This window comes from Eptesicus fuscus, chromosome 7 (genome assembly GCF_027574615.1).
Source record: "Eptesicus fuscus isolate TK198812 chromosome 7, DD_ASM_mEF_20220401, whole genome shotgun sequence".
NCBI lineage: Eukaryota > Metazoa > Chordata > Mammalia > Chiroptera > Vespertilionidae > Eptesicus > Eptesicus fuscus.
The window spans coordinates 86,285,583-86,311,522 of NC_072479.1; the positions used below are offsets into that span (position 1 = coordinate 86,285,583).

The 25,940-nt window shown below is 40.4% G+C and overlaps 1 protein-coding gene across 3 annotated transcripts in view; it reads right to left on the reverse strand.

The window, feature by feature from the left end:
• Positions 1-419: 419 nt before the first annotated feature.
• Positions 420-25,940, reverse strand: part of SLC2A3 (solute carrier family 2 member 3) — a 70,969-nt gene continuing 45,448 nt past the window's right edge. For 2 of the 3 annotated variants that reach the window (XM_028143889.2, XM_054719310.1), the window contains exons 3-11: positions 11,139-11,231; positions 10,440-10,600; positions 7,221-7,461; positions 6,250-6,412; positions 5,759-5,946; positions 5,231-5,335; positions 4,509-4,610; positions 3,827-4,030; positions 420-2,819 (exon numbers count right to left, since the gene is read on the reverse strand). In XM_028143889.2, the coding sequence (XP_027999690.1) occupies positions 2,607-2,819; positions 3,827-4,030; positions 4,509-4,610; positions 5,231-5,335; positions 5,759-5,946; positions 6,250-6,412; positions 7,221-7,461; positions 10,440-10,600; positions 11,139-11,231 (1,470 nt within the window). In that variant the 3' untranslated portion in view covers positions 420-2,606. Of the gene's footprint in view, positions 2,820-3,826; positions 4,031-4,508; positions 4,611-5,230; positions 5,336-5,758; positions 5,947-6,249; positions 6,413-7,220; positions 7,462-10,439; positions 10,601-11,138; positions 11,232-13,027; positions 13,345-25,940 lie in introns of those variants that run through there. The other variant, XM_008140390.3, reaches the window with a different exon arrangement.

Sequence of the window (25,940 nt, forward strand, 5' to 3'; positions counted from 1 at the left end):
AAGTCCTAGGAAACACAGCAGGGACCTTGCATTAGAGTGGTTGTACCCACTATGGGGTGTAAGTTTTTGTTTTTTTTCTATAGTTGACTGAAATCTACTGGAGGATTTTAAGGTGGACAGTGTTATATATATCATATGGATGCCCTGACATCAGTGCAGGATGAATTTTAATGATCAAAGACTGAAGGAGAAATGAAGTAGGAAAGAGCTTAAGAGAGAAAAACAGAATTCTCACTGAGGAAAGAAAGCGACATAATTTAACTATGCAAAGCAATGCACCAAGACATTTTAATTTCATGTGCATAACAAACAAGGAGCACTATTTTCATATGTTCGAGACTGTCTTATAAGAAACAAACTAGGATTTAAAGTGAATTTTGTTGAGGAAGGACAAAAACAAAACAAAGAAACCCAACATGTACATTCAGAATTTTTATTTCAAAACGAAGAACCACAGTAACATTAATAATATAAAACCTATTTGGAAATATTCACAATCTGGTCACTGAGAAATGGGAAAACTTCATACTGCCCACCCATGGTTTTGAGGAGCCAGAAGTGGAGAGGTGCAGTTGGAGGAAAGTCACCTGTCCTAGCAAAGCCCCACGCCATAGCTCTGAGTTTTTATCCAAAGGCTCAATGACCAGAGGGAATGGTAAGAACTGAGAACTAAAATATTGTCATAGGCAAGGATTTGGCTGAAGGGCCTCGAATGTATAAGCACCAAGGAGGGGATGGGAGGTCAGGAGGTCAAGCAACATATGAAAAAGGGAAAAGAGGGTGTCACCATTTATAAAAATACAGGGAACTAGATAGTGGAGGTGTCTGTGACCTATGGCAAGTGTAAATACCTTCATCTCATCTAACTCTTTGAAACTTTCCAGATTTACAAGTCTTAGTGTATTTCTTACCCCCTTGAAAAGAATGCCTCCTTCCCGCCATGACTTCCTTCTAGCTCCCCTAGGAGGCCACATGTCCTGATTTCACACTCTCCTGCTCCCATTGTCTGAGTCTACAGTGAGGCAGAGTTCTCTACGTTAGGAAGAAAGCCACAGATGCAAATCCCACCCAGCAGAGGCAGTGCTACTTATATACCCAGGGATAAACTTGAACACATTCCATCCAAAAGGGGGCTGTAGGAACACAGAGGAAACAAGTTACCAATAAACGACTTCCACCCAGAGCAAAGTGACAGTGCACATACATTCATACTCTCAAGTGTGGCTACACTGCACATTTACTCATACCATCTCAAATGTGGTCTATGGGAAAGATTCAAGGGCCCTTAGGGCACTTGACATAATACTATGGTAACATGATAACAAGAGTAACTTGACATGGAAACAGACAAAAACAGGCATGGGCTGACCCTAAAGCAGTAACATACTTCAACTAGGTAACAGTCATTCAGGAAAAATCCTCTCCCAATGCTGAGGTTACAAATTCCAAGTTAGCTATGAACACTCTCCTCTGAATTCTTTTAAAGCTATGGCTTAAAACAAAATTAAAAAAAAAAAAAATCTAAACATCTAAAAATTCCTAAAGAACAAAATACAGAAAAACCAAACCTTTACCAAGAACCAATTTTTAGGTTGCTCTCCCATCAGATGAATGGTAGGAACACTTTAAAAAAAAAAAAAAGTGAGTCCACTATAAGAGGAAGATGATTGATTTCTACCAACAACCTTCCCTTCTCTGGACTCCATCCAAAATCAGAACCCATCAACCACCATTAACTACAATGCCCACCTTAGTAATAATCCTAGATTTCAAGTAATACTACATATAATCTTAAACAAAGAGAAACGTTCCAAAGGAAACCAGTAGCTTCTATACACAGGCACATGACTTTTCTGAGAAATTGAACTTGAGAATTTCCATCTGAAGGACAGAAATTGTTAAGAGGCAATCTGCAAACCTCACACACCTCATCATATACCTTCTAATAACGCATTACATTTCTGTGTAAATCTTCCCTTATTAAACTATAAACTTCTTCAGTATCAAATCTTCCACCCTATAAACTCTTTAAGTACCTCCCCTCTAACCTCAATTTCCTTATGTTTTCATTATTTGGTAAAATTACACTTAAAAAAATAAATATTTATGCAATAAAACCAGAAGATAAAATAAATAAAACTCAAATTAATTTGCTCAGCAGAGCTGTATGGAAGTGAGGAAGGTGCTCTTATGTAATTCCTCTCTGCCCTCCACACTCTCATGTCTATCTGTTTCCTGGTGAGTCTGAGGTTGGGGAACTCTTTCTCCCCTACATGCCCTCATGAAGCAATATTAGAACTTAAAGGAGGGAGAGCTGGCAAAGTTGTCAAATGCCAAGTAGCCAATCCCTCCTGAAATGAAGGTAGGTTCACTTGGTCTCTTCCAAACAGAAGAGAATGTCCAAGAAATGAAATGTTTAAAAAGCCACTGAAGATACAACTAACCCCAGCACTGGGGTCCTCTGAGTGCTCATGGAGTGTGGGGATGAGAAAAGAATCAAGTAGCAGCATTCAGAAACAGTCCTGGGTTACAACCTGATGAGGTCTCTCCCCATTCAGGGAGAGGTTACTTTTCATGTTGGGAGGGAGGTGGGAAGGAAGCACGGGTTAGACGTTGGTGGTGTCCTTGTCAGGCTGCATGCTGTTCATCTCCACGGAGCCTTTCTCAGCCCTGTTAGCCATGTGCGCCTGCCCTTCAAAGCCTCGTGTAATTTCCTCAAAAGTCCTGCCGCGGGTCTCAGGGACTTTAAAGTAGGTGAAGACCAAGAAGATCACGAGGAAGCCGGTGAAGATAATAAACACGTAGGGTCCTAAATAGAACTACAAAAGGATAAAAAAAAAAAAAAAAAAGGAGTGTTGATATAAAAATCTGGTCACTGACAAACTTCAGTTTCCTCACATCCGTATTTCCAATAAGCTTCAAGCCATAACCCTTTCATAGTCCATGAAAACAGTAAGGTTTCACCAGAGATTCACTTATGAATCCCACTGCTTACTTACTATATTTCTCTGCAACTTTGTGTCACTCCTTTTCCTGTTCATTGAAATTAGCTGCTTCCAAATACCTATTGAGTATTTTAGGATTTTCAGTTATCACTGTTAAAATCTAGGTTTATGAAAGACTCACAGAAATAGGAAATGACTGTAGATGCCCATTACAAATTCCTTTATCCAAATCAGCTCCAGGTCATTTTATAATAGGATCCACTTCATTCATTAACATCCTATGCTTAGTGAGCCTTTAAGATCATGAAGCCAAAATGCTAATTCAAATGATGGATTTTAAGTATTAGTTTGAAATCCTTTGAAGCTTGGCTTATTACTATCATTCTGTTTCTAGTACTATCATTTCAGACCACTGGCCTTTTAAAAGTTCCCAGTTTTACGCTCCTACTTCAGTCTTTTCTGCTCTCATCCCTTCTTTCTCTATATATCATTAGAAATGGGGGGAGGGAGACCTGGTTTGATTGAAGGTGTGGGGATGAGATATCACCACAGCCCTTGAGATATCCTTCATTCATATTGTAAAATGGCTTACGTGGGTTGATTTCTTTTTTTTTTTTTAATATATTTTATTGATTTTTTACAGAGAGGAAGGGAGAGGGATAGAGAGCTAGAAACATCGATGATAGAGAAACATCGACCAGCTGCCTCCTGCACACCCCCTACCGGGAACGTGCCCACAACCGAGGTACATGCCCTTGACCGGAATCGAACCCGGGACCCTTCAGTCCGCAGGCCGACGCTCTATCCACTGAGCCAAACCGGTTTCGGCACGTGGGTTGATTTCAAGATGGGTAAGGTGAGTTGTGCTTTAATTTACTTACTGCAGCTGAAGGGAAGAGCAGTCCAACCAAAAAGTTGGAGGTCCAGTTGGAACAGCCAGCCACTGCCATTGCAGCTGGGCGGGGTCCCTGGCTGAAGAGTTCGGCCACAATAAACCAGGGAATGGGGCCTGGGCCAATCTCAAAGAAGGCCACGAACACCAAGATAGCCCCGATGCAAATAAAGCTCATCCAGCTGTACTGGTCCTACGTGCGGAAGGAACAGAGGAAAGTTAGTATTAACGACAGCACGGCCAGGAGGGTCTAGCTGCTCAGAGATGAGCACTGACTGACACCGAAAAGCCTCTTTTTGTCCTGGGGTATAATGGAGTAAAAATCTGAGGTTTTTGAAACCCAGCTATATGATCACACATTTATCATTTTTACTGAGATCTTTTCATTAATTGTAAATGGAAATAACCTCGAAATTACTTTAAGAATTAAACTGCATAATGTATTTTATAAGCTACATGTTATACAGATGTAAGGATTATAGCAACTTAATTACCTATCGGTGGTGATCTACTTTTCTTAAAACTCTGGGCATGCTGCTTCTCCCAAATTTGACTTTATCAGTTTCCAGCCTCAACTATTCACTACCATCCCAGAGAGTCAACATAACCTCTCCTTCCCCCCTCCCCTCCCCTCCTCTCCTCTCCCTTTTCTTCACTCAAAGAACACTCACCTTTAATAACATGGAAATAGTCATGAGGATGGAACAACAAGCCATTCCTCCAAGGCCAATCATATGTAGAGTCCTCCTTCCTGCCCTTTCCACCAGAAACAGCTAAAAGAAGAATATAACATGACACTTGTGATTACCTTTTCATGAAAACACTGTATAAGCTACCTGAATCTGCCTTAACAATAGCAGAGTACTTGCTATAGTCACACTTCCTCTTTTCCAGTTCCAAACTTAATGTCCTATATAACCCTTTCTATAACCTCCACCTCTCCCATCCATTCTATATTTGTTTGAAAAAAGTGAAGACTACTTACACCCATCATTCAATATTTCTCCCCACCCAGCACCCCGCCAAAGAGGAATTAAACAACAACAGAAAATTTAAATAATGGTAGGGAGCCCAGCCGGTGTTGCTCAGTGGTTGAGCAACGACCCATGCACCAGGTGGTCACCGGTGTGATTTCCAATCAGGGCACATGCCCAGATTTCGGGCTCTATCCCCTGTGGAGGACGTGTAGGAGGCAGCCGATCGATGTTTCTCTCTCACCGATGTTTCTCTCTCTCTCCCTCTCTCTCTCTCTAAAATCAATAAAAACATATTTTTAAAAAATAATAATGGTAGGGAGGTGGAAGTACTCACAACCCATCTTTGAACATCCTTAGCAAGAATTCCTCTCCCCCCTAACCCCCGGCTCCCAAAAATATCAAACCATCCAACTTACAGACACTACAGTGAAGATGGTATTAACCACACCGGCACCAATGGTGGCGTAGATCGGCTCCTTAACACCAGCATCTTTGAAGATTCCTGTTGAGTAATAGAACACCTACAAGGAAACAAAAGCCAAGGCATATAAATTCTCAGATAACTACTTTGGTTGTATGGCCTACATTGTCACTGATGACAGCGTATAAGATAGATCAGAGTTAGAGAGGGCTGGAAATAAAAAATGAGTGGTCAAAAAAGTCTGTGTTGTCTTCTATAGTGAAAAAAGCCTAGAAGAAGACCAAAATTAACCATCTGTTCTAAGACAAAGTGTAAAAATTTTTCATTTTTATTTACTTTCTCATTTTTCCACATGGAAAACATGTAAATATAAATTTAAGAAATAAAACCAAAACAAAATCAAAACTTGAATAATCAACATTTTCTGAGTAGCTGCTAAATGCCAAACATGTGAGGGGCTATGTAGGTAGGTGTTTTAAGTGAAATATTGAAGGATATCTTGGACACAAAAGTTAATACTCACAGCATTGATTCCAGAAAGTTGCTGAGAGAGCTGGAGCATGATGGAAATCATGATGGGCTGTTGGTAGCTCGGTGATCTGAAGAGCTCCAGCACAGTGGCTTGCTTTTCTTGTGACATCCTAACACTCTCATCTTTCATCTCCTGGATGTCTTGAGCCACGTCTTGGGTGCCCCACAACCGCTGGAGGACTGGTGAAGAGAACAAGGGGAAAGGATAAAGGTAAGGTGCTATCCCAAATCCATAAGACAGCTGGGGAGAAGCCGCCCAAGATGAGCCCTAGACATGGCTAATCAATTAGCATCCGTGTCTTAATTTACCTCCTCACCTCATTCTAGGGGTTGAAAGTTCCTAACTTAGTAGTAATTAGGAAACTCTTCACTTGGGTTCTGAGGGGTAGGGGAAGGAGGTAACAAAAAATAGATCCAATATCCTCATCCTAAAACAAACCACAACCCTACAATTCTTACAGTAAATGTGTGATGGATACTCACTCTTTCTAGCACTGTCCTCTTCCTTTCTGTTAATCAGCAAGAATCTAGGACTTTCTGGGCAAAATGGAAGGGCTATGATTTGTAGGAAAGATGGAAGGATGGTGAAGCCCAACAGCACGGGCCAAAGATCTTCAGTTCCCAAGATGATTTTCAGACCAAAGACCTAGAAACCAGACAAAGGTAATACTATAAGTCCCATATTTAATACGCCACAAATTAAATTAAAGAAAATTTTCAGGAAATTACCCTTTCTTTTACTATCCTGCTGCTTTTTCAGTTGTCTGTGAGCTATAATATCTGAAACTTACATATAATTGAATATGTGCCATTCTTTTGAGTACTTTACCTATGGTGACTCTTTTTAAATTTATTAAAAAAATATTTTTATTGATTAAGAGAGGAAGGGAGAGGGAGATAGAAACATCAACGATAAGAAGGAATCATCAATAGGCTGCCTCTTGCATGCTCCCCTACAGGGCAATTGAGCCCCCAACCTGGGCAGGTACCCTGACCAGGAATCAAACCCATGGTTTTCTGGTTCACAGGTTGATGCTCAACCACTGAGCCACTCCAGTCAGACTATTAACACTTTTTAAAAATTTAATTTTAAAAATATATTTTTTTATTGTTTAAAGTATTACATATATAGTACATATATCTCCTTTTATTCCCCATTGACCTTCCCCCAGCCTCCCCTACCCCCTGTCGCATGCCTTTATCCCACCCCTAAAAATTCCATTTTTAGAGAGTGAGAAAAAGGGAGAGGGAGAGAAACAATGATGTAAGAGCTGCCTCCTGTACATCCCCTATTGGGGATGGAGCCCACAACTCGGGCATATGCTCTGGCAAGGAACCGAACCAGCAACCTTTCCGGTGCACAGGACAATGCCCAACCAACCGAGTCACACCAGCCAGGGCTATGTTAACGCTTAATGAGTCTTAAAACTAACACTCGTTAAGTTCTAGCGTACCTGGGCTACCAGAATTCCGATAACGATGCCCAGCTGGTTCAGAGTGCCAAAGGCTCCCCGCAGGGCAGTAGGAGATATCTCTCCAATGTACATGGGCACAAAACCTGTGCAGAGTCCGCAGAAGAGGCCAATTATCAACCGGCCCAGGATCAACATTGCAACTGACTCCGCTATTTTGCAGAATCCCATAAGGCAGCCACCAGTGATAGCCAATAGATTGACAATAAGCATTGAATTGCGCCTGAAAATTTAAATAAAAACAAGTTAGCAAAACAATCCCAACTTTCCCCTTCTTTCCTTATTATTCGATTCCCCAAGCTCAAACATCTTTAAAAAAAATTTTTTTTTTAATTTATTGATATTTAGGGAGAGATGAAGAAGGCAAGGGAGAGTGAGTGAGATCAATTTGTTTTTCCACTTATTTATGCATTCATTGGTTGAATTTTGTATGTGTCCTGACTGGAGATTGAACCCCCAATTTTGGCATTATAAGGATGACAGTCTAACCAACTGAATTACCTGGACAGAGTATATATCTTCTCTTTTGATTTAACTTTTCTACTCTGTATAATTAGAACATTTCTAGTTGGAATAATTAGGATCAATGGTTATTATACCTTTATATGCATAAAATTCACCTAGAGAACGTGTTTTGAGATTCTTCTCTTTTAAGTTGTACCTGTAACCTAGCATTTTAGCAGGCACTTTATTTTTTTTTTAATTGAATTTATTAGGGTGATATTGGTTAATAAAATTACATGTTTCAGGTGTACAGTTCTATACTACATCACCTGTATATTGTATTGTATGTTCACCACTCCAAGTCTCTTTCCATCTTCATTTATGCCTCCTATACCCTCTTCTACTTTCCACTACTCCTCTTTCCCTCTGGTAATCACCATGCTATTGTCTGTGTCTGAGTTTTTTTGTTTGTTTGTATGGTGCTGTTTTGTTTTTTTTTTTGTTTGTTTTTTTGCTTAATCCCTTTTTCACCCAGCCCTGCAACCCTCTTCACTTCTGACAGCTATCAGTCTGCTCTCTGTATCCATGAGTTTATTTTTTAGTTTATTTTATTCATTAGATTACACAGATAAGTGAAATCATGGTACCTGTCCTCTGACTGGCTTATTTCACTTAGCATAATGCTTTCCAGGTCCATCCATGCTGTTGCAAAGGGTAAGATTTTAGCAAGCACGTTAGGCCAGTAGTTCTGAAAGTGGTCCATACATAGATTTTGCTAGAAATTAAAATTGTCCCTCTCCAGATTTATCAAATCATTAGGTTTGACTCTGTGGTGGGAGCCCAAAAATCTATGTTCTAAAAAGTCCTCCAGGTGATTTGGTGCAGGCTCAAGTTTGAGAACTACTGCCCTAGGCAATTCTGCCCTAGCAGGTCTATGAACATACCCAAGAGATATTTTTGGACTAATGCTTCTTACTGCATTTAGTTATAATGTAGTTGCTTAAGTATATCACCAACATACTGATTATAATAGATTATTTCAGACCAAGTTTTCCCACATCACAAAAAAAAATTTATGCCGGGACTGGTTTGGCTCAGTGGATGGAGCGTCGGCCTGCGGACTCAAGGGTCCCGGGTTCGATTCCGGTCGGGGGCATGTACCTTGGTTGCGGGCACATCCCCAGTGGGGGGTGTGCAGGAGGCGGCTGATCGATGTTTCTCTCTCATCGATGTTTCTAACTCTCTATCCCTCTCTCTTCCTCTCTGTGAAAAATCAATAAAATATATAAAAAAATAAATAAATAAAAGAACTGCAGAGTCAAAAAAAAAAAAAATTTATGCAAAAAGCAGCTTCAGCTCTCCTCTAGGCTGGACTGTGGTGATGTCATTAACAGTTAGTATTGGTAACCAGTATCAAATAATAAATTACTACATTTATGTACTAAAAACATGGCAGACAGAGCCACTGAAACAGCTGAGAGAAGAGTGAGATAAAAGATTAACACTGAAAAGTTACTAAACCTGTTGGGAAGAGAACCAGCACCATGAACTTCAACAATGAGTCTCAACTCAGGTGGCCACTGAAATTACTTTGGGAGCTTTGAAAAATACTGATACAGGTCCTGGCCTGGCACTTTTAAAAGCTTCCGAGGAGATACTAAATGTGCAGTCACAGTAGAGCACCCTTTTAAGAGAAAAATCTCATCGTTCATTCTCAATTTTACCTTTTTCTGCATTCCTTTTCCTGTTCCCCCCTCCTTTATTGGTTCTTTTGCTAATAAAATAATAGGAAGAAGCCATGTCAGTCCTGGAAAACCCACATTAAAATTTTAATGATTTTAGGAGACAAAAATTTAATCCCTTCAAAAATACAGTATTATCAAATAAAATAGGTTGCTTTCATTAATTAAAAACTTGAATTCAGCCAGGCCAGTGTGGCTCAGTGGTTGAGTGTCGACCTATGAACCAGGTCACAGTTCGATTCCTGGTCAGGGTACATGCCCAGGTTTCGGGCTCGATCCCCAGTAGGGGGCATGCAGGAGGCAGCAGATGGATGATTTTCTCTCATCATTGATGTTTCCATTTCTCTCTCCCTCTCCCTTCCTCTCTCCGAAATCAATAAAAACATATTAAAAAAACAAAAACAAACTTGCATTCCATTTATGTTTCCAGAATATCTAATCAGCAAACTAAATGGTTCTTTCACTAGTCATTATTGAAAGTATTCTACCCTCTAAGACATTTATTTTATTAAGCCAGCATAGGGTGAGAAGATACAATTTTCTTTTTTTTTTCAGTAAAAAAAACCAGCACATTTCAGGTTAGTTATTTGGCCATGATTTAGTTATTTGCCAAAGACTAAGGATTACAAAATATTTCCTCCTTATCCTGCTGTGTAACATAATGAAGATATTTGCATAAAACCCCCAAAATTTTAAAGAAAAGCAAACAACTGACCTTTTAAATAAAGTATGTTTCTGAGAAACTTCAATGAACTTTATTAGAAAACAGAGTTAGTGTAAACTGGACTGCAAAGCCAATCATTCCCAAGGCCCATGTTTTGATGGCTGGGTGGAAGCTATGCAGGGCAGTAGAGCCCCAAGCAAGAGTAGTCAGTGCCAATTGGACTAGGTTTCCCTTGATCAGAATTTGAGGTGCTCTCGTTCAAATGTATAATTTCCATCACATCCTAATTCTCAATAGGACCTCAGTGCAACCAGAATAGCCCCCCTTCCTTGTCCAGTTTCTGGTCAATACCTGCCAAAGCGGTTGACAAAGAGTCCAACGGAAAAGGATCCAATCATACCACCAACGGAGAAGATAGCCACAGACAAGGACCAGAGGGACGTCAGCAACACATCACTGGGAACGTTTTCTAACTGCTCTTCCAAAGTGTAATTGATAAAGTCCTTTATGATCTGCAAATTAAAATGGTTGGTGGGAGGGCAGATTGTTACAGTTGGATGAGAAAAGAGACAAGTATTGGGGGTCTTCCCTTCCCTAAGAGCACAATATTACAATTACTATTTTATAGGTAGAGACCCAAGGGAATAACTAGATGGGGATGAAAGAGAGGTAACAGATTGGAGTTAATGTTTCTCTGAAAAGAATTTTTATTTGTTCTGAAAATCCCAGTTGGTAGTAGTACTGATATTCAGTGAATATTCCAGCCCTCTCCTAAGAGCCTTCTTTTTTCTTTGTATTTAACCCTTAAGGGATAATAAAGGAAGTATATCACCATAGGGGTGAGAGGAAGAATGGGTACAGTGCGGGATATAGGGAGCAACTGAGTTTTGTTTTAATGGTTCAAGTAGACTTCCTTACCAATAGTATTCTCCCTCCTTGGTCTTAGCCAAGCTAGATATCAAGTTTGTCTGACAGTCTTAATTCTTGAAACCCTACTTAAAGAAATAACTTCCCTATCACAAATGCTAACTCTAGTTGCCTGGTACTCACCGTCTCCGGGGCATTGATGACTCCGGTGTTGTAGCCAAACTGGAAAGAGCCTATTGTAGCAATGGTGATGGCAAAGATCAGAGGTGCGGTGACCTGGGGGTAGGTAGGGGAGGGAGAAACAGTACTTAAAACTCTTGATAATTGCCTCTTATTAATTAAGGAGATGTCTTAGATAGCTTGTCCTAGGAGTGGTATAAAAAGAACAAGCCAGGCTGGTGTGGGCCTATGAACCAGGAGTCACAGGTTCGATTCCCAATCGGGGCACATGCCCTGGTTGTGAGCTCCATCCTCAGTGTGGGGCGTGCAGGAGGCAACCGATGAATGATTCTCTCTCATTATTGATGTTTCCATATCTTTCTTTCCCTCTCCCTTCCTCTCTGAAATCAATGAAAATGTATATATATTTTAAAAAGAACAAGAACTTAATGAAATTTAGGTAATGAATAGGAACACAAAAGGTTATCATTAAAGACCTTATCTAGAAATATATGGATAAGCATTGTAGAGTAAACTTGGGAAAGGGGGCAAGAAAATTTAGGAAGTAAAAAGTTCAGAGGAACTGAGTTAGCCAGTTTGGAATTCAAAACATTGCCCCAGGTAAAAGCAAACAGCAGTGCCTGGAGGATGGAAAGAATTTAGGAGGACAGGGGTAAAGACATTTAGAATTCCTAAGAACAGATTATTTTGGAAACAGCTAGAGCCAGTGCAGTCTCACTGAGATTCCACAGGAGCCCCAGAGAGGTGGTGGTGCATATCTTTATCTCTCCCTGGATCATGTAATCTACGGTGTCTACTATACCCATTGTATCCTGGCCCCATTTGGAATTCTGCCAGTTCACTGTACTGCTATCCCCCACCCAGCAGGGGGAGAGCACAGCTCACTCCCAACCCAACATATACAAGACATTTCTTGGGGGAAGGGGACAGAAATCAACTCAGTCATCTCTCAGCTTCCCAGGAATAACTCAAGTGGGTGTTATCTTAAATTTCCACCTCAAAGTAGCTCAATATCTATGGCTGAGTCCATCCTCTACATCCCCCAACCATTTCTTAAAAACTCCTCTCTCCAGTCTGACAAGAGTGGCAGGCTGAGAATGTCAGTTGCCCAAACTGACTTTGCCTCCCAGGCAACTAGGTATTATAGGGACTCCTGAGGCCCCCTGCCACTTCATAGCTCTTTCTGATTCTTTTCCCCTTAGTTAAAACCTCTTCCCCCCTCATCAGACTATCATTGAGTGCCTTTTCTTCTTCACATTTTTCATCTCTTATCTTCCTTTATTTTCAATATGTTTGCCTTAATGAAAATGCCTTTCTCCCTAAATATACTGCATACATAATACACAATAATATATAACTGTATCGTGTGCTTACAATCACCACCACACTAGGAAGAACAATGAAAATCCTCTCTCCTTAGTACCGAGAAAATTCCATAAGGTCATAGAACAGATGGCTGGACACCAGGCCTCCAAACAAATCTCAGGTCTTTTCAAGGCCGAATGCTACCAGAGAAATACTCATACTGCGCCTAGACCCACACTTGAATCAACACAACTGAGCAGCCGCTGATCCCCTGTACACTCCATCGGCTCATCCTCAGTATTTATTATATACAAATAATTGTATTAAATAAACCAGAGAAACAAACACAACTTCTCCAGGTGACTTTCCCTGAGACAGGAAGGTGATGGAGCTGGAATAAATCCTTTATAGGATATGAAAATCAAGGAGAACTGGTGAAACTAGCACTGCAGGCTGGAGAAGAAAGGAAAGGGCCTGAAGATGGCTAGATGACAGAATAAAATAGAACACAGCAATCACCATTATGGTTTGCCTTTCAGAGTGTACCCCAAACATGCAAAAATAACTGGTAATTGTAGCATCCTTACCTTCCACGTCCCCATGGCCCTAATTTAATTCTTTTCGAATCTTCAAGAAAGATCTGGAGGGGGATTCCAGAGACGCCTTGGAGGAGGATTCCAGAGAACCTTTTTCAGCCAACAAAACCTTCAAAATGTCCTTCTCTGTCAGCAAGTTTCTCTTCAGGTCCTCAGTATTGCTCTACATCTCAGCCTCACACTCACTCTTACCGTTGAAAGTGCACACCAGTCACCAATTTATAATCCTGGAAAGGGTGGAGCTAGGAAGGGAGCCGAGCCCCCAGCCCTTCCCCTGCTCCGCCCCCAAATAATCTCGTGATCTCGTAACATCAAATTCAGACCTCACCCTAGGCAGCAACTCCCTCTGCCCACTTTTAAAACCACATCCTTTTCCATACCCACTACGTCTTCTCGAGCCGTCCTTCCCTTTTCTATAGCAGCTACAGCCTCTTCGTTTCACAGACAAAATGCTACCAGAAAAGCCTGCAGGGAAGGGCAGATTCACTTTATTTTTGCTCTCACAACTGCTCAGAATAGAATCAATCTGTCAGGAGACAAAATGCCTTTTTCCCTATATGTGTGTAAGTGCTGTATATGTAAGGCCGAGTGGAGTGGGTGTTATCTGAGAGTTAAGGTTGTTTGAAGGAGTGTAAGCAGAATTCTCGATCCTATGAATTTATCAGCTGTTTTTTTATTGTTGATTGGGTCTACAATCTTGAAGGGGAGGAAAGGACAGTCTGGGAGAAGAGAAGGGAGGGAAGAACTGAGCCAATTTGTGGCTCACTTGTCCTCTAATTGGCATAATTGCTCCAGGTAGGACGGAAACCTGAGTATCCAGAAGCTGGGCCAACTGCCCTAAGCTGCAGGAAGGAGAAAATTAATTGCCTATAGCAGTGGTCGGCAAACTCATTAGTCAACACAGCCAAATATCAACAGTACAACGATTGAAATTTCTTTTGAGAGCCAAATTTTTTAAACTTTAACTTCTTCTAACGCCACTTCTTCAAAATAGACTCGCCCAGGCAGTGGTATTTTGTGGAAGAGCCACACTCAAGGGGCCAAAGAGCCGCATGTGGCTTGCGAGCCACGGTTTGCCGACCACTGGCCTATAGGATAAGATCCAAACTCCTTTTTTTTTTTTTTTTGTGGTTGTTGTTTTTATATTTTTGGGGATCCAAACTCTTTAATATTGCATCCACCAAACACCCACTTTTAATTCTACCCTTTCTGCAAACTTTGCCTCTGGTCTCAGGTTTATAGCATGTAGTGATAGGACAATTATCAACTTCAGCTAAACAGGTATTTGCTGATACTCTCCAAGGAACTGGGGATTCATGAGTATATAGGACAAAAGAGTCCTGGCCCTTAAGGAATTTATGTTTCCCTTCTTCCACTTAAAAAAGGGGGAAAGAGCACGGAGGGGACAAGACCAATTGATTTTTACACAACTGGACTGAATTGTTTGAAAGACAAGTGTGAGATAAATATCTCATTACGTATTAAGCTATACAAGAAAAATGAGCAGATCAGTAGAAAAAAAAACCCATAAAAATGTGAAGAGAGGAAGATGAAGGATAACACAGAGAAAGAGGCTCCAGGGTGAGGGTAAACAAAGCAAAACAAACAAGTGGTTAAAGAGTTGGGTAAGTGCGAGATACTTTCAGGGATTTGAGAGGGTTGGGGAGAGAAATACCATTGGTCAAATTCCTAATGCCCATTACTTTGTAGCCCAGCAACCCCTTAAGTATTGGGGGTGGAGGGGGGGAGGGGAGTGGGTTGAGGGAAGCATAGTTTTTCTAGGTAAACCAAAGGAAATGTATATTCTCTTGGGGGTTTGGGTTGAGGGCCTAGAATTCAAACTGAAACTACTGGACGTGAAACAAACCGCATTATGTTGTCTCCTTCCCTTGAACCAGGATATTTTCTAAAGCGGAGAGAACTGAGGATCAGTGAAACTCCAGGTCTAAGGAAATGTTCCCTGAGGGTACGCCTCCCCTCCCCCATCTCATCCTGTTTTCCAGGAAACACTGAGCCTACAGGCCCCTTTAGTTACCACAGCAACTGAATTAGCAGGTGAAGGACAATGGATATCCCCTTTGGCAGCGCTAATAGAAATATAATTTGTGCCACTTATGTAATATTAAATTTTCTAGTAGCCACATTAAAATTTTTAAAAGAAACAAGAGAAATTTATTTTAATAATTATTCCACTTGACTCAATATATTAAAAATAATTCATTTCAGCATGTAATCAATGCAAAATTAAGTTAATTTTTTTCTGCCAAGTCTTCAAAATTCAGTGTATATTTTACATTTACAAAACATCTCCATTTTAGACTTCTATAGTTCAAGTAATCTGTTTTTCTATCAAAACAATAAAGATGTGTTTAATGGAAAAAAATTTTTAATTGCTTCAATTTAAAATTAGTGATTCTTTAATCCCACTGGCCATGTGAAAGTACTCAACAGCTACCTGAGGCTCATGGCTGGACCTTGCAGCTAACAGTAAGACCACCACTCTGCCCTCTTTCCCATAGGCTTTTCTCCATTTTTTTAAATCTTTGGCTTTTTGATATGTCTTACAATGTCATTCTTTTAAAAATATATATATTTTTTATTGATTTCAGAGAGGAGAAAGAGGGAGAGAGAGAAAACATCAATGATGAGAGAGAATCATTGATTGGCTGCTTCCTGCATGCCCCCTACTGGGGATAGAGCCGGCAACTGAGGTACACGCCCTTGACTGGAAGCAAACCCGGGACCCTTCATTCCACAGGCTAATGCTCTATCCACTGAGCCAAACCAGCTAGGGCTCACAATGTTATTCTTGCTTCTAAGTCACTTGGTCTTTTCTTTCTCCTCCTCCCTATGCTTAGAATAATTATTCTTTAACTAGAGGCCCGTTGCACGAATCTTCGTGCAAAAGGCCTTCCTTCCCCTGGCTGCTGGCACCAGTTTTTCTCTAGCACCTGGGACCCAGTGTTTCGCTCTGGCCACGGTGGAGAAGCCAAGCCTCTTCAGTCTTCAGTCATCTTCAGTCTTCAGTCTTCACTCCGCACCTGCGTATGCAAATTAACCACCCATCTTTGTTGGGTTAATTTGCACACTCACTCCTGATTGGCTGGTGGGCGTTGTGGAGGTGTGGTAAATTTGCATATTTCTCTTTTATTAGTGTATATGTTTTCCAAGAGCAAATGGCACCAGTGAAATTAAAAGTAGGTCTGTCCTACCCCTTTCATTTACTCAATGTAATTCAGAACACAGTGTTTGCCCCTGTAATTATTTTTCCCCAATATTTATTGAAAGAATAAGTGAAATAATTGTGAAGGCCCAGGATTATAACTGTCCAAAAATAACTTGTGTAAAACTGCCATGACATCTGTAGAATATTTTTTTCTTGGTAAAAAGGAGGGAGGGTGAAAGGAAGAGAGATATGAAAACTGTTTCTCTGGTGAAACTCAGTCTGAGGAAATTACCTTTAAAAATGGTACCTAGACATTTTTAGTAGGGAGAAAGACTATTTCCAGCAGTATCTATTTGAAAGGTTACAACTGGAATTCAACTGAAATCTAAAAAATCTAAAAGTGTGCTAAATATATTGAGACAAAATCTTCTTAAACAAGTGGGATCTAATATTCAGAGGCTCAGAAACCAGTTCAGAACAGACAGGTACAAGTTAGGCAATCTTCATCCTGGACAACGGATAATAGTTGCTCAATACAATTGTTTGATGATGCAATTGGTTGGTTGATTGGAGTCTTTGATGCACTTTGGGAGTAGGTCCCACTAGATTCCGAGCCCCGCTCAGGAGTCAGCTCTGGTGATGATCTAGACCAGTGATGGGCAACCTTTTGAGCTTGGTGTGTCAAACTTCGCCAAAAAACTGAGCATAACTCGGGTAGTGTGTCACTTTGAGGAAAAAACTAACTCCAAGACTCTAGTCGCAAATGTTTCATCCTCAGGAGCAGCAAATGTTTTATCCTCGGCATGCGGCCGCGTGTCATCAGAAATGGCTACACGTGTCAGTGCTGACACACGTGTCATAGGTTCGCCATCACTGATCTAGACTCTAGAGCAGTGGTTCTCAACCTTTCTAATGCCGCGACCCTTTAATACAGTTCCTCAGGTTGTGGTGACCCCCAACCATAAAATTATTTTCGTTGCTACTTCATAACTGTAATTTTGCTACTGTTATGAATCGTAATGTAAATATCTGTGTTTTCTGATGGCCTTAGGCGACCCTGCTAGTGGTTCTCAACCTGTGGGTTGTGACCCACAGGTTGAGAACCGCTGCAGTAGAGCCTAAGACCATCAGAAAACACAGATATTTACATTACGATTCATAACAGTAGCAAAATTACAGTTATGAAGTAGCAACGAAAATAATTTTATGGTTGGGGGTCACCACAACCTGAGGAACTGTATTAAAGGGTCGCGGCATTAGAAAGGTTGAGAACCACTGCTCTAGAGGAAGTGTGTTAGAGTAGGCCAGCAAGGCAAATGTCCTAAAACATGTAGATTCCTGAGACATGTTCTTCCACTTTTACTGAAAACAAAAGAGGAACATTATGAAATTCCTACCTAATAGTTAATGTAGGCCTTCTTAGAATAAAGGCAACGAATGGACTAACAGTCTGAAATTCTTTTGATCCAAATATAGATATCTGCAGATGTAAACCTTAATCCTAGTCATGTTACTCTGTGGGAGGATGTCTGCTAGTGTGATAAAGGCTGGCAAAACTGCCTCTATCACAAAACAATGTAAATGGCATTTCATGGCACACAAAAAGCTAGTAACGTCCTAAAGTCTGCCAAGGTTAATTCCACTCATTGCTTGTATTTGTAATATTTTTCATAAAGAACAACTTTTGTTTCAGCATACTCTTTTTAATCTTTTATTAGTTTAACTAGCGTTCCCGTTGCAGGAAAAATCCTGCAATAGGATTTCCTGCTGCACTCTACCCCGCCTCCGCTCCGCTCTTGTCGCCGGCCCCACCTTCTCCTCCAGCCCGCCTGCGTTTCCCTTCGCCCCCGGCCCTGACTTCGCTCCTCCTTTCTCCTCCCCCGCGCCCCTCTGGCTTGCTTGCTTCTTTGAAGCTGTACTCCCTTCTGCAGCTCTTGGCTTCTTTCGGCACTGTCTTGATATGCAAATTAGCCGCCATCTTTGTTGGGGTAATTTGCATACTCGTCCTGATTGGTTGGTGGGCATGGCTTAGCTGGTGGGCGTGGCTTAGGTGTAGCGAAGGTGCGGTCAATTTGCATATTTGTCTATTATTAGTTTAATTATAGGCAGAGTTCATACTGAATCTGAAAATACTTTAGAAAAGACACCTTCAGGGTGAAAAATAAAGAGAGAAATGTTGATTTTCCTGTCTAAACCGCTTTCAACTATTCATCACTCCAATTTACCCTGAGGAACGCAATCCCAGCTCCCAGACCTTTATCACTTTCTAAAGGGTCTTCTCTCCTCCAATTCCTCCAAAAATTAATATGTCACACCCAGTGTTAGATAAACTATCTTAAAGTATATTTTTAATTATGTCAATTCCCTATGCAAAAATCTTCAACAGGTTTTGTTGTTTTTTAAATACTCACCCAAGGACATTTTTCCATTGATTTTTTAGAGAGAGTGAAAGAGAGAGGGAACAGAAATATTGATGTGAGAGAAACATATCGATTGGTTGCCTCCTGCATGAACCCTGACCACGAGAGAGACAGACAGACAGCTGCTTCCTGTACATGCCTGGACTGGCATCTAATCTGCAAGTTAGGTATGTGCTCTGACCAGGAATCGAACCCACAACTTCTTGGTGTACAGGACAGGGCTCCAACCAACTGAGCCACCTAGCCAATGCATAAGTTGTTAATTTTAATATATTTTATTTTACCTAATATATCACAAATTTTTTCATTTCAGCATGTAATTAATATAAAAATTATTAATGAGATATTTTTCTCTCTCTCGGTATTAGACCTTCAAAATCCAATCTGTATTTTACACTTAACAGCACATTTTAATTGAGACATTAAATTTTCAAAGATAGAGTTGAAATGTTGCCCTATTAAAATAATAAAGTTTGTTTAACAAAAATATTTTAATTGCTTTAAATTTTTAAAATACAAACTCAAATGAATTAAAATATGATGAAATTAACAATTAAATTCTGTAGTCACACTAGCCACATTTCAAGTGCTCAAAGCCACATGTGGCAAGTGACTTATCTATTGGATAGTGCAGATCTGAACTCCTTAGCATGATCTGGAACACTTACTAAACACCCAAGAAGTATCTCTCCCCTTTGCCCAAGCCAAAGTGAACTATTTGTCAATTTTCAAACAGGCTCCATCTCCTGTCTCACAGTTTTTATTTTGCTATTGTCTCTCTTACAAATCTCTCTTTATTTTAATTTAATAAATTTTTATTGTTCAGAGTATTACAATTGTTCCTCTTTTTTCCCCCATAGCTTCCCTCCACCCGGTTCCCACCCCACCCTCTGCCCTTACCCCTCCCCACACTGTCCTCATCCATAAGTGTACGATTTTTGTCCAGTCTCTTCCTGTACCCCCCACACCCCTTCCCCCCTGAAAATTGTCAGTCCACTCCCTTTCTATGCCCCTGATTCTATTATATTCATCAGTTTATTCTGTTCATCAGATTTTTTTATTCACTTGATTTTTAGATTCACTTGTTGATAGATATGTATTTGTTGTTCATAATTTTTATCTTTACCTTTTTCTTCTTCTTCCTCTTCTTAAAGAATACCTTTCAGCATTTCATATAACACTGGTTTGGTGGTGGTGAACTCTTTTAGCTTTTTCTTATCTGTGAAGCTCTTTATCTGACCTTCAATTCTGAATGATAGCTTTGCTGGGTAGAGTAATCTTGGTTGTAGGTTCTTGCTATTCATCACTTTGAATATTTCTTGCCACTCCCGTCTGGCCTGCATAGTTTCTGTTGAGAAATCAGCTGACTATCGTATGGGTGCTCCCGTGTAGATAACTGTTTTTCTCTTGCTGCCTTTAAGATTCTCTCTTTGTCTTTTGCTCTTGGCATTTTAATTATGATGTGTCTTGGTGTGGTCCTTTTTGGATTCTTTTTGTTTGGGGTTCTCTACGCTTCGTGGACTTGTAAGTCTATTTCTTTCAGCAGGTGGGGGAAGTTTTCTGTCATTATTTCTTCAAATAGGTTTTCAGTATCTTGCTCTCTCTCTTCTTCTGGCACCCCCATAATTCTGATGTTGGTACGCTTGAAGTTGTCTCAGAGGCTCCTTACACTATCTTCATATTTTTGGATTCTTTTTTCTCTTTGCTTTCCCCGTTGGGTGTTTTTTGCTTCTTTGTATTTCAAATCTTTGACTTGATTCTTGCAATCCTCTAGTCTGCTGTTAGATCTCTGTATAATATTTTTTTATTTCAGTCAGTGTATGCTTAATTTCTAGTTGGTCCTTTTTCATATCCTCAAGGGTCTTGCTAAATTTATCAGCCTTTTCTAGAAAATTCTTGGAAAACCTTATAACCGTGGTTTTGAACTCTATATCCAGTCGTTTGCTTTCCTCCATTCCTTTCATTTGTGATGTTTCTTTGTCTCCGCACTTTGGCTGCTTCCCTGAGTTGACAGAGTGGCTTTGTGTGCTAGATGTCCTATAGGGCCCAGTGGCTCAGCCTCCCCAGTTACCTGAGGTGGACACTCTTGGTACACCACTTTGTGGGCTGTGTGCACAGTCTTGTTGTAGTTAAGCCTTGATTGTTGTTGGTATCACTGGGAGGAATTGACCTCCAGGCCAATTGGCTGTGAGGATCATCTGTGTCTACGCTGGGAGAACTTCTGTGCTGGAGACACCCTTATGAAACAAGACTTGCAAAAGCCTCTGTGCTCAGCTTGGATGGGGCGGAGTCTCAGGGCGGAGCAGACAGCATTGGTTTCCCGTCAGCCCTGCCCTAATAGGCCCCTGTGTCTCAGTGTCCCGTGGTAATCGCTGCAAGCACCTCTGAGAGAAAGCCGCCCTCGAGTTCCACCACTGCCAGACAGTCCAGTTTCTCCCCGAATGAGTCTGGGTCCCCAGAATCTCACCCGGAACTGGAGTTCAGTGCAGTCGGGAGCTTTTGTCTCCTTCCCGCTTGAGAAAGCCAGCCATGTACTAAGTTGCCCGCCCTCTCTGTGCGAGCGCCTCGGTACCTCTGCCTTCCACAGTTCCTCTGAGTCTCAGTGTGCTTTTCTTTCCTGACAGTCCAGTTTCACCCTGTATGAGTCTGGGTCCCCAGAGTCTCACCCGGAACTGGAGTTTAGTGCAGTCAGGAGCTTTTGTCTCCCTCCCGCTTGAGAAAGCCAGCCACGCACTCAGTTGCCAGTCCTCTCCACGTGCGCGTGCCTCTCAGTACCTCTGCCTCCTGAAGCTCCTCTGAGTCTCAGTGTGCTTTTCTCTTTCCTTCTAGTTGTAGAATTTCCACTCAGCCAGCCTTCCTGTGGTTCTGGATGATGTCAGTTTTATCTTTTAGTTGTAGTTTTGAAATTGTTGTGCGAGGCAGCAGTTTAGGTGTTTACCTATGCCGCCATCTTGGTTTCTCCTCTCCTACAAATCTCTTTCATCCCTAGCTGTGAAAACAATACCCATGATTCAACAATCAATTAAAATCCTCCCAGGCAAAGAAAATCCATTTGAAGATTACACATTACTTATGATACGCCATTCTATCTTGAGTTTTAGATATTTAGGCTGAAACTTCATAGAAGCATCATCTGGTTTGGTTGTTTTTGTATGGCCCAGAATCAAATAGGGTTTTAATAGATGTTAGTTGAATGCAGATAGCAAGGTTGCAAGATACAAGCTTGATATACAAAAGTCAATCACTTACCTATATGCTAACAAAAAAAAGTGAAATTTGAAATTAAAAATACAATGCCATTTATATTAGCCTTCAAAAAAGGGGAAATATTTAGATATAAACCTAACAATATATATATATAAGACCTATAGAAGAAAACCACAAAACTGACTAATGAAATCATAGAAGAGCTAAATAACTGGAGAGGTAGTTCTTGTTCATGGGTAGGAAGACTCAATATTATCGCCATGTCAGATCTTTCTAACTTGATCTGTAGACTCAATGTAATCCCAATTAATATCTCAGCCGCGTACTAAGTTGTTTTTGTGGATTATAAAATGTATATGAAGAGGCAAAAGACTGAGAAGAGCCAACACTGTGTTGAAGAACACCGTTGGAGGACTGACACTATTTACCTGACTTCAAGTTTTGGAAATATCCTCAGTAATCAAAACTTTGTGGTTTTGGTGAAAGAATAAACAAATAGATCAATGGAACAGAATAGAGAGCCCCAAAAGACCCACATGAATACAGTCAAAGATTTTTAACAAAGGAACAAAGGCAACATAATGGAGCAGATAGTCCCCTCAATAAATGGTGCTGGGACAATAGGACATCCAAACACATCTAAATAATTATCTAAATAAATAAATTTAGACACAGATTACACCCTTCACAAAAATTAATTCAAAATGTATCATAGATCTAAGTGTCAAACAGAAAGCCATAAAACTCCCAGAATATAACAGGAGAAAACCTAGATGACCTTGTATATGGCTATGACTTATTATTTTATTATTATTATTTTTAAAGGGTTTTACCTTTTTAAAAAAATATTTTATTGATTTTTTTTTTTTTTTTTTTTTTTACAGGGAGAAAGGGAGAGGAATAGAGCGTTAGATGAGAGAGAAACATCGATGAGAGAGAAACATCGATCAGCTGCCTCCTGCACACCTCCTACTGGGGATGTGTCCGCAACCAAGGTACATGTCCTTGATCAGAATCGAACCTGGGACCCTTCAGTACGCAGGCCAATGCTCTATCCACTGAGCCAAACCAGTTAGGGATTTATTATTTAAATATGTTTTTATTGATTTCAGGGCAAGGAAGGGAGAGGGGGAGAGAGAGAGAAACATCAATTATGAGAAACAATCACAGATCAGCTACACCCTGCAAACCTCCCACTGGGAATTGAGCCTGCAACCAGGGCATGTGACCTGACTGGGAATCAAACTGTCACACTGGCCAGGCAGCGATAACTTTTTAGATACAACAACAAAGGCACCATCCAGAAAAGCACTAAACAACTATTAGAAGGGCCAAAATCTAGAACACTGACAGAATCAAACACTGGTGAGGATGTGGTGTGACAGGAACTCCTATACATTGCTGTGGGATTATAAACTAGTACAGCCACTTTGGAGGACAGTTTGGTAATTTCCTATAAAACTAAACATACTCTTACTATATGATCCAGCAATCACACTCCTTGATATTTACCCAAAGGAGTTGAAAACTTACATCCACACAAAGATGTTTATAGCAGCTTTATTCATAACTGCCAAAACTAGGAAGCAACTGAGATATCTTCCAGTAGATGAATGTATACATAAACTTGGTATACCCAGACAATGGGATATTATTCAATCCTAAAAAGAAATGAGCTACAGCCCAGCCGGCCTGACTCAGAGGTTGCACGCTGACCTATGAACTAGGAGGTCACAGTTCAATTCCTGGTCAGGGCACCTGCCATGGTTGCTGTCTCAATATCCAGTGCGGGGCATGTAGGAGACAGCCAATCAATGATTCTCTCTCATCACTGATGTTTCTATCTCTCTTTCCTTCTCCCTTCCTCTCTGAAATCAATAAAAATATATTTTAAAAAAGAAATGAGCTATAAGGTGATGAAAAGACATGGAAGACCCTTAAATGTATATTAGTAAGTGAAAGAAGACAATCTAAAAGGATACATACTGTATGGTTCCAACTATATAACATTCTGCAAAAGGCAAAACTTCAGAGACAGGTAAAAAGATCTCTGGTTGCCAGGGATTTGGGTAGGAGTGGGAGGAGGGATAAAAAGGCAGAGCACAGAGGGTTTTTAGGGCAGTGAAACTATATATATAAAAGCCTAAGCAACTGTTCGACCGGTAGTTATGATGTGCACTGACCACCAGGGGGCAGATGCTCTGACCGGTAGGTTACTGTGCTGCTGGGGTCCAGCCAATGGGGACAGGGCGAGATGGCTGGACATGCCCTGGAGCCCTCCTGTGGTCCCTCCCCGGCCCCAATCGTGCAACAGTGTTGTCTCTTGGCCTGGCCTGTGCCCTCTCGCAATCCAGGACCCCTCAGGGGATGCCAGAGAGCCGCAGGCCAAGCCCAGGAACCCCAGCGGTGCACGAATCCATGCACCAGGCCTTTAGTTCTATATAATGCTGTAATGATGAATGTATGTCCTACATACATTTGTCCAAATCCATAGAGTGTACAAGATCAAGAGTGAACTCTAATGTAATATCTAAGGGCTTTGGGTGATTATGATGTGTCAATGTAGGTTCATCAGTTGTAACAAGTGTACCACTCTGGTGGGAGATGTTTATAATGAAGAGCTTATGCTTATGTGGGGGCAACTGGTATATGGGAAATCTCTAAAAAAAAATCTGAAAAAAGAAAAAATGACCAATTCCCCTATACAAGCAATCTTCTTCAATCTTGAAAGCAGAGGCTGTGCTCATTTCATTTCATTTCATTTCTGTTCTGTTCTCTTCCTCTACATCATCTCCTTCTTAATACTTGGCACAGTATATTATTTAGAGTATTTACTTTATAAGCATTTTAGGGAAATTAAGTAATTTCATTTTGGAGGCAGACAGTTCTGTATGAGACAGAAGGTACTGATTGGACATAAACTCTTTATTCTTATTGGTAAACCAGAATGGCAATTAAAAATTTATAATATGTCTGGTGAATTTCACTAGCACAACTTGCCTTTTAAGCCCTGACTAATCATTCAACTAGGCTTGTTCCTTGTCCCTCTTTAATAAAATCCAATAATTAATTTCTGTTAATCAGTTTGAAAAACATCTTATGAAAAAAACAGTGAACTTTGCTATTTAATACCATACCCCTAAACTTATTTGAATATGTGTCCTTATTTAGTGTTTATCTCCTTATAAATGAAGAAACTTCATTTCATGCTTTTAAGACTGTTTGCCAATTCCAAGTATTTATTTTTTGGGATATCAGGTCTTTTTAATACTTGGCAGAGATTAAATTGATTTACTAGGCCATAGCATTGTGCAGATTATACTTATTGTTAATAATAACAATATGTCAAAATAATATCTAAAAGATAAGTAGGACATTCCAGTTGAAAAGGAAAGAGCTGAAGAAAAAGGAAGAACCAGGTTACCCAGAGGGGAAGGTGAATCTCTATGTCACAATTTAAACTTAAAAAAACTACCACTCAGATAACAGCTGCCCACAATTCAGCCCCACACTCTCCCCAATGTCCATATGCTAAACTATTTCTGAAGAGCAGCACAGAGAAAAATCTTTGAGCTTATAGTTATAGACTCTCTCCAGTGTTTAACTGGTTTTCTTCCAGGGTGTGAGAAAGAAGTGTCAGAGCATCTCAGTGCTTTCCTGAATTTACCATCTCCCACTAAAGCAGAAGCTTCTCTGACACCTCCCCTTACTGATCATACACTGACTGAGTGGCCAGATTATTATGTGTTCAGAGATCATAATAATCTGGCCACTCAGTGTAGTTGCCTTGGGTGGGGCACAAATATCCTCCTCATTCACTCTATGTCCTTTCTAACACCCAGCAGAGACTTGGCATGATCTATTTCCTCTTATCATCAACACTAGGAAGAATAGGTAGGGGAGAAAATAATTATATAGTATAATTGACTAAGCAGAGGATTGGAAGTAAAAAGAGCAAAATCTGAGTCCCAGCTCTGGAACATGAATTAGAATTTAGATATCTGAACAGGTCATTTAATTTCTCTATCACTTTCAGTATTTAAATTGGAGGCTGTAATACAAAGCTCATGGAATTATTATAAGAATTTAAATGAGATAATGCAAGTAAAAA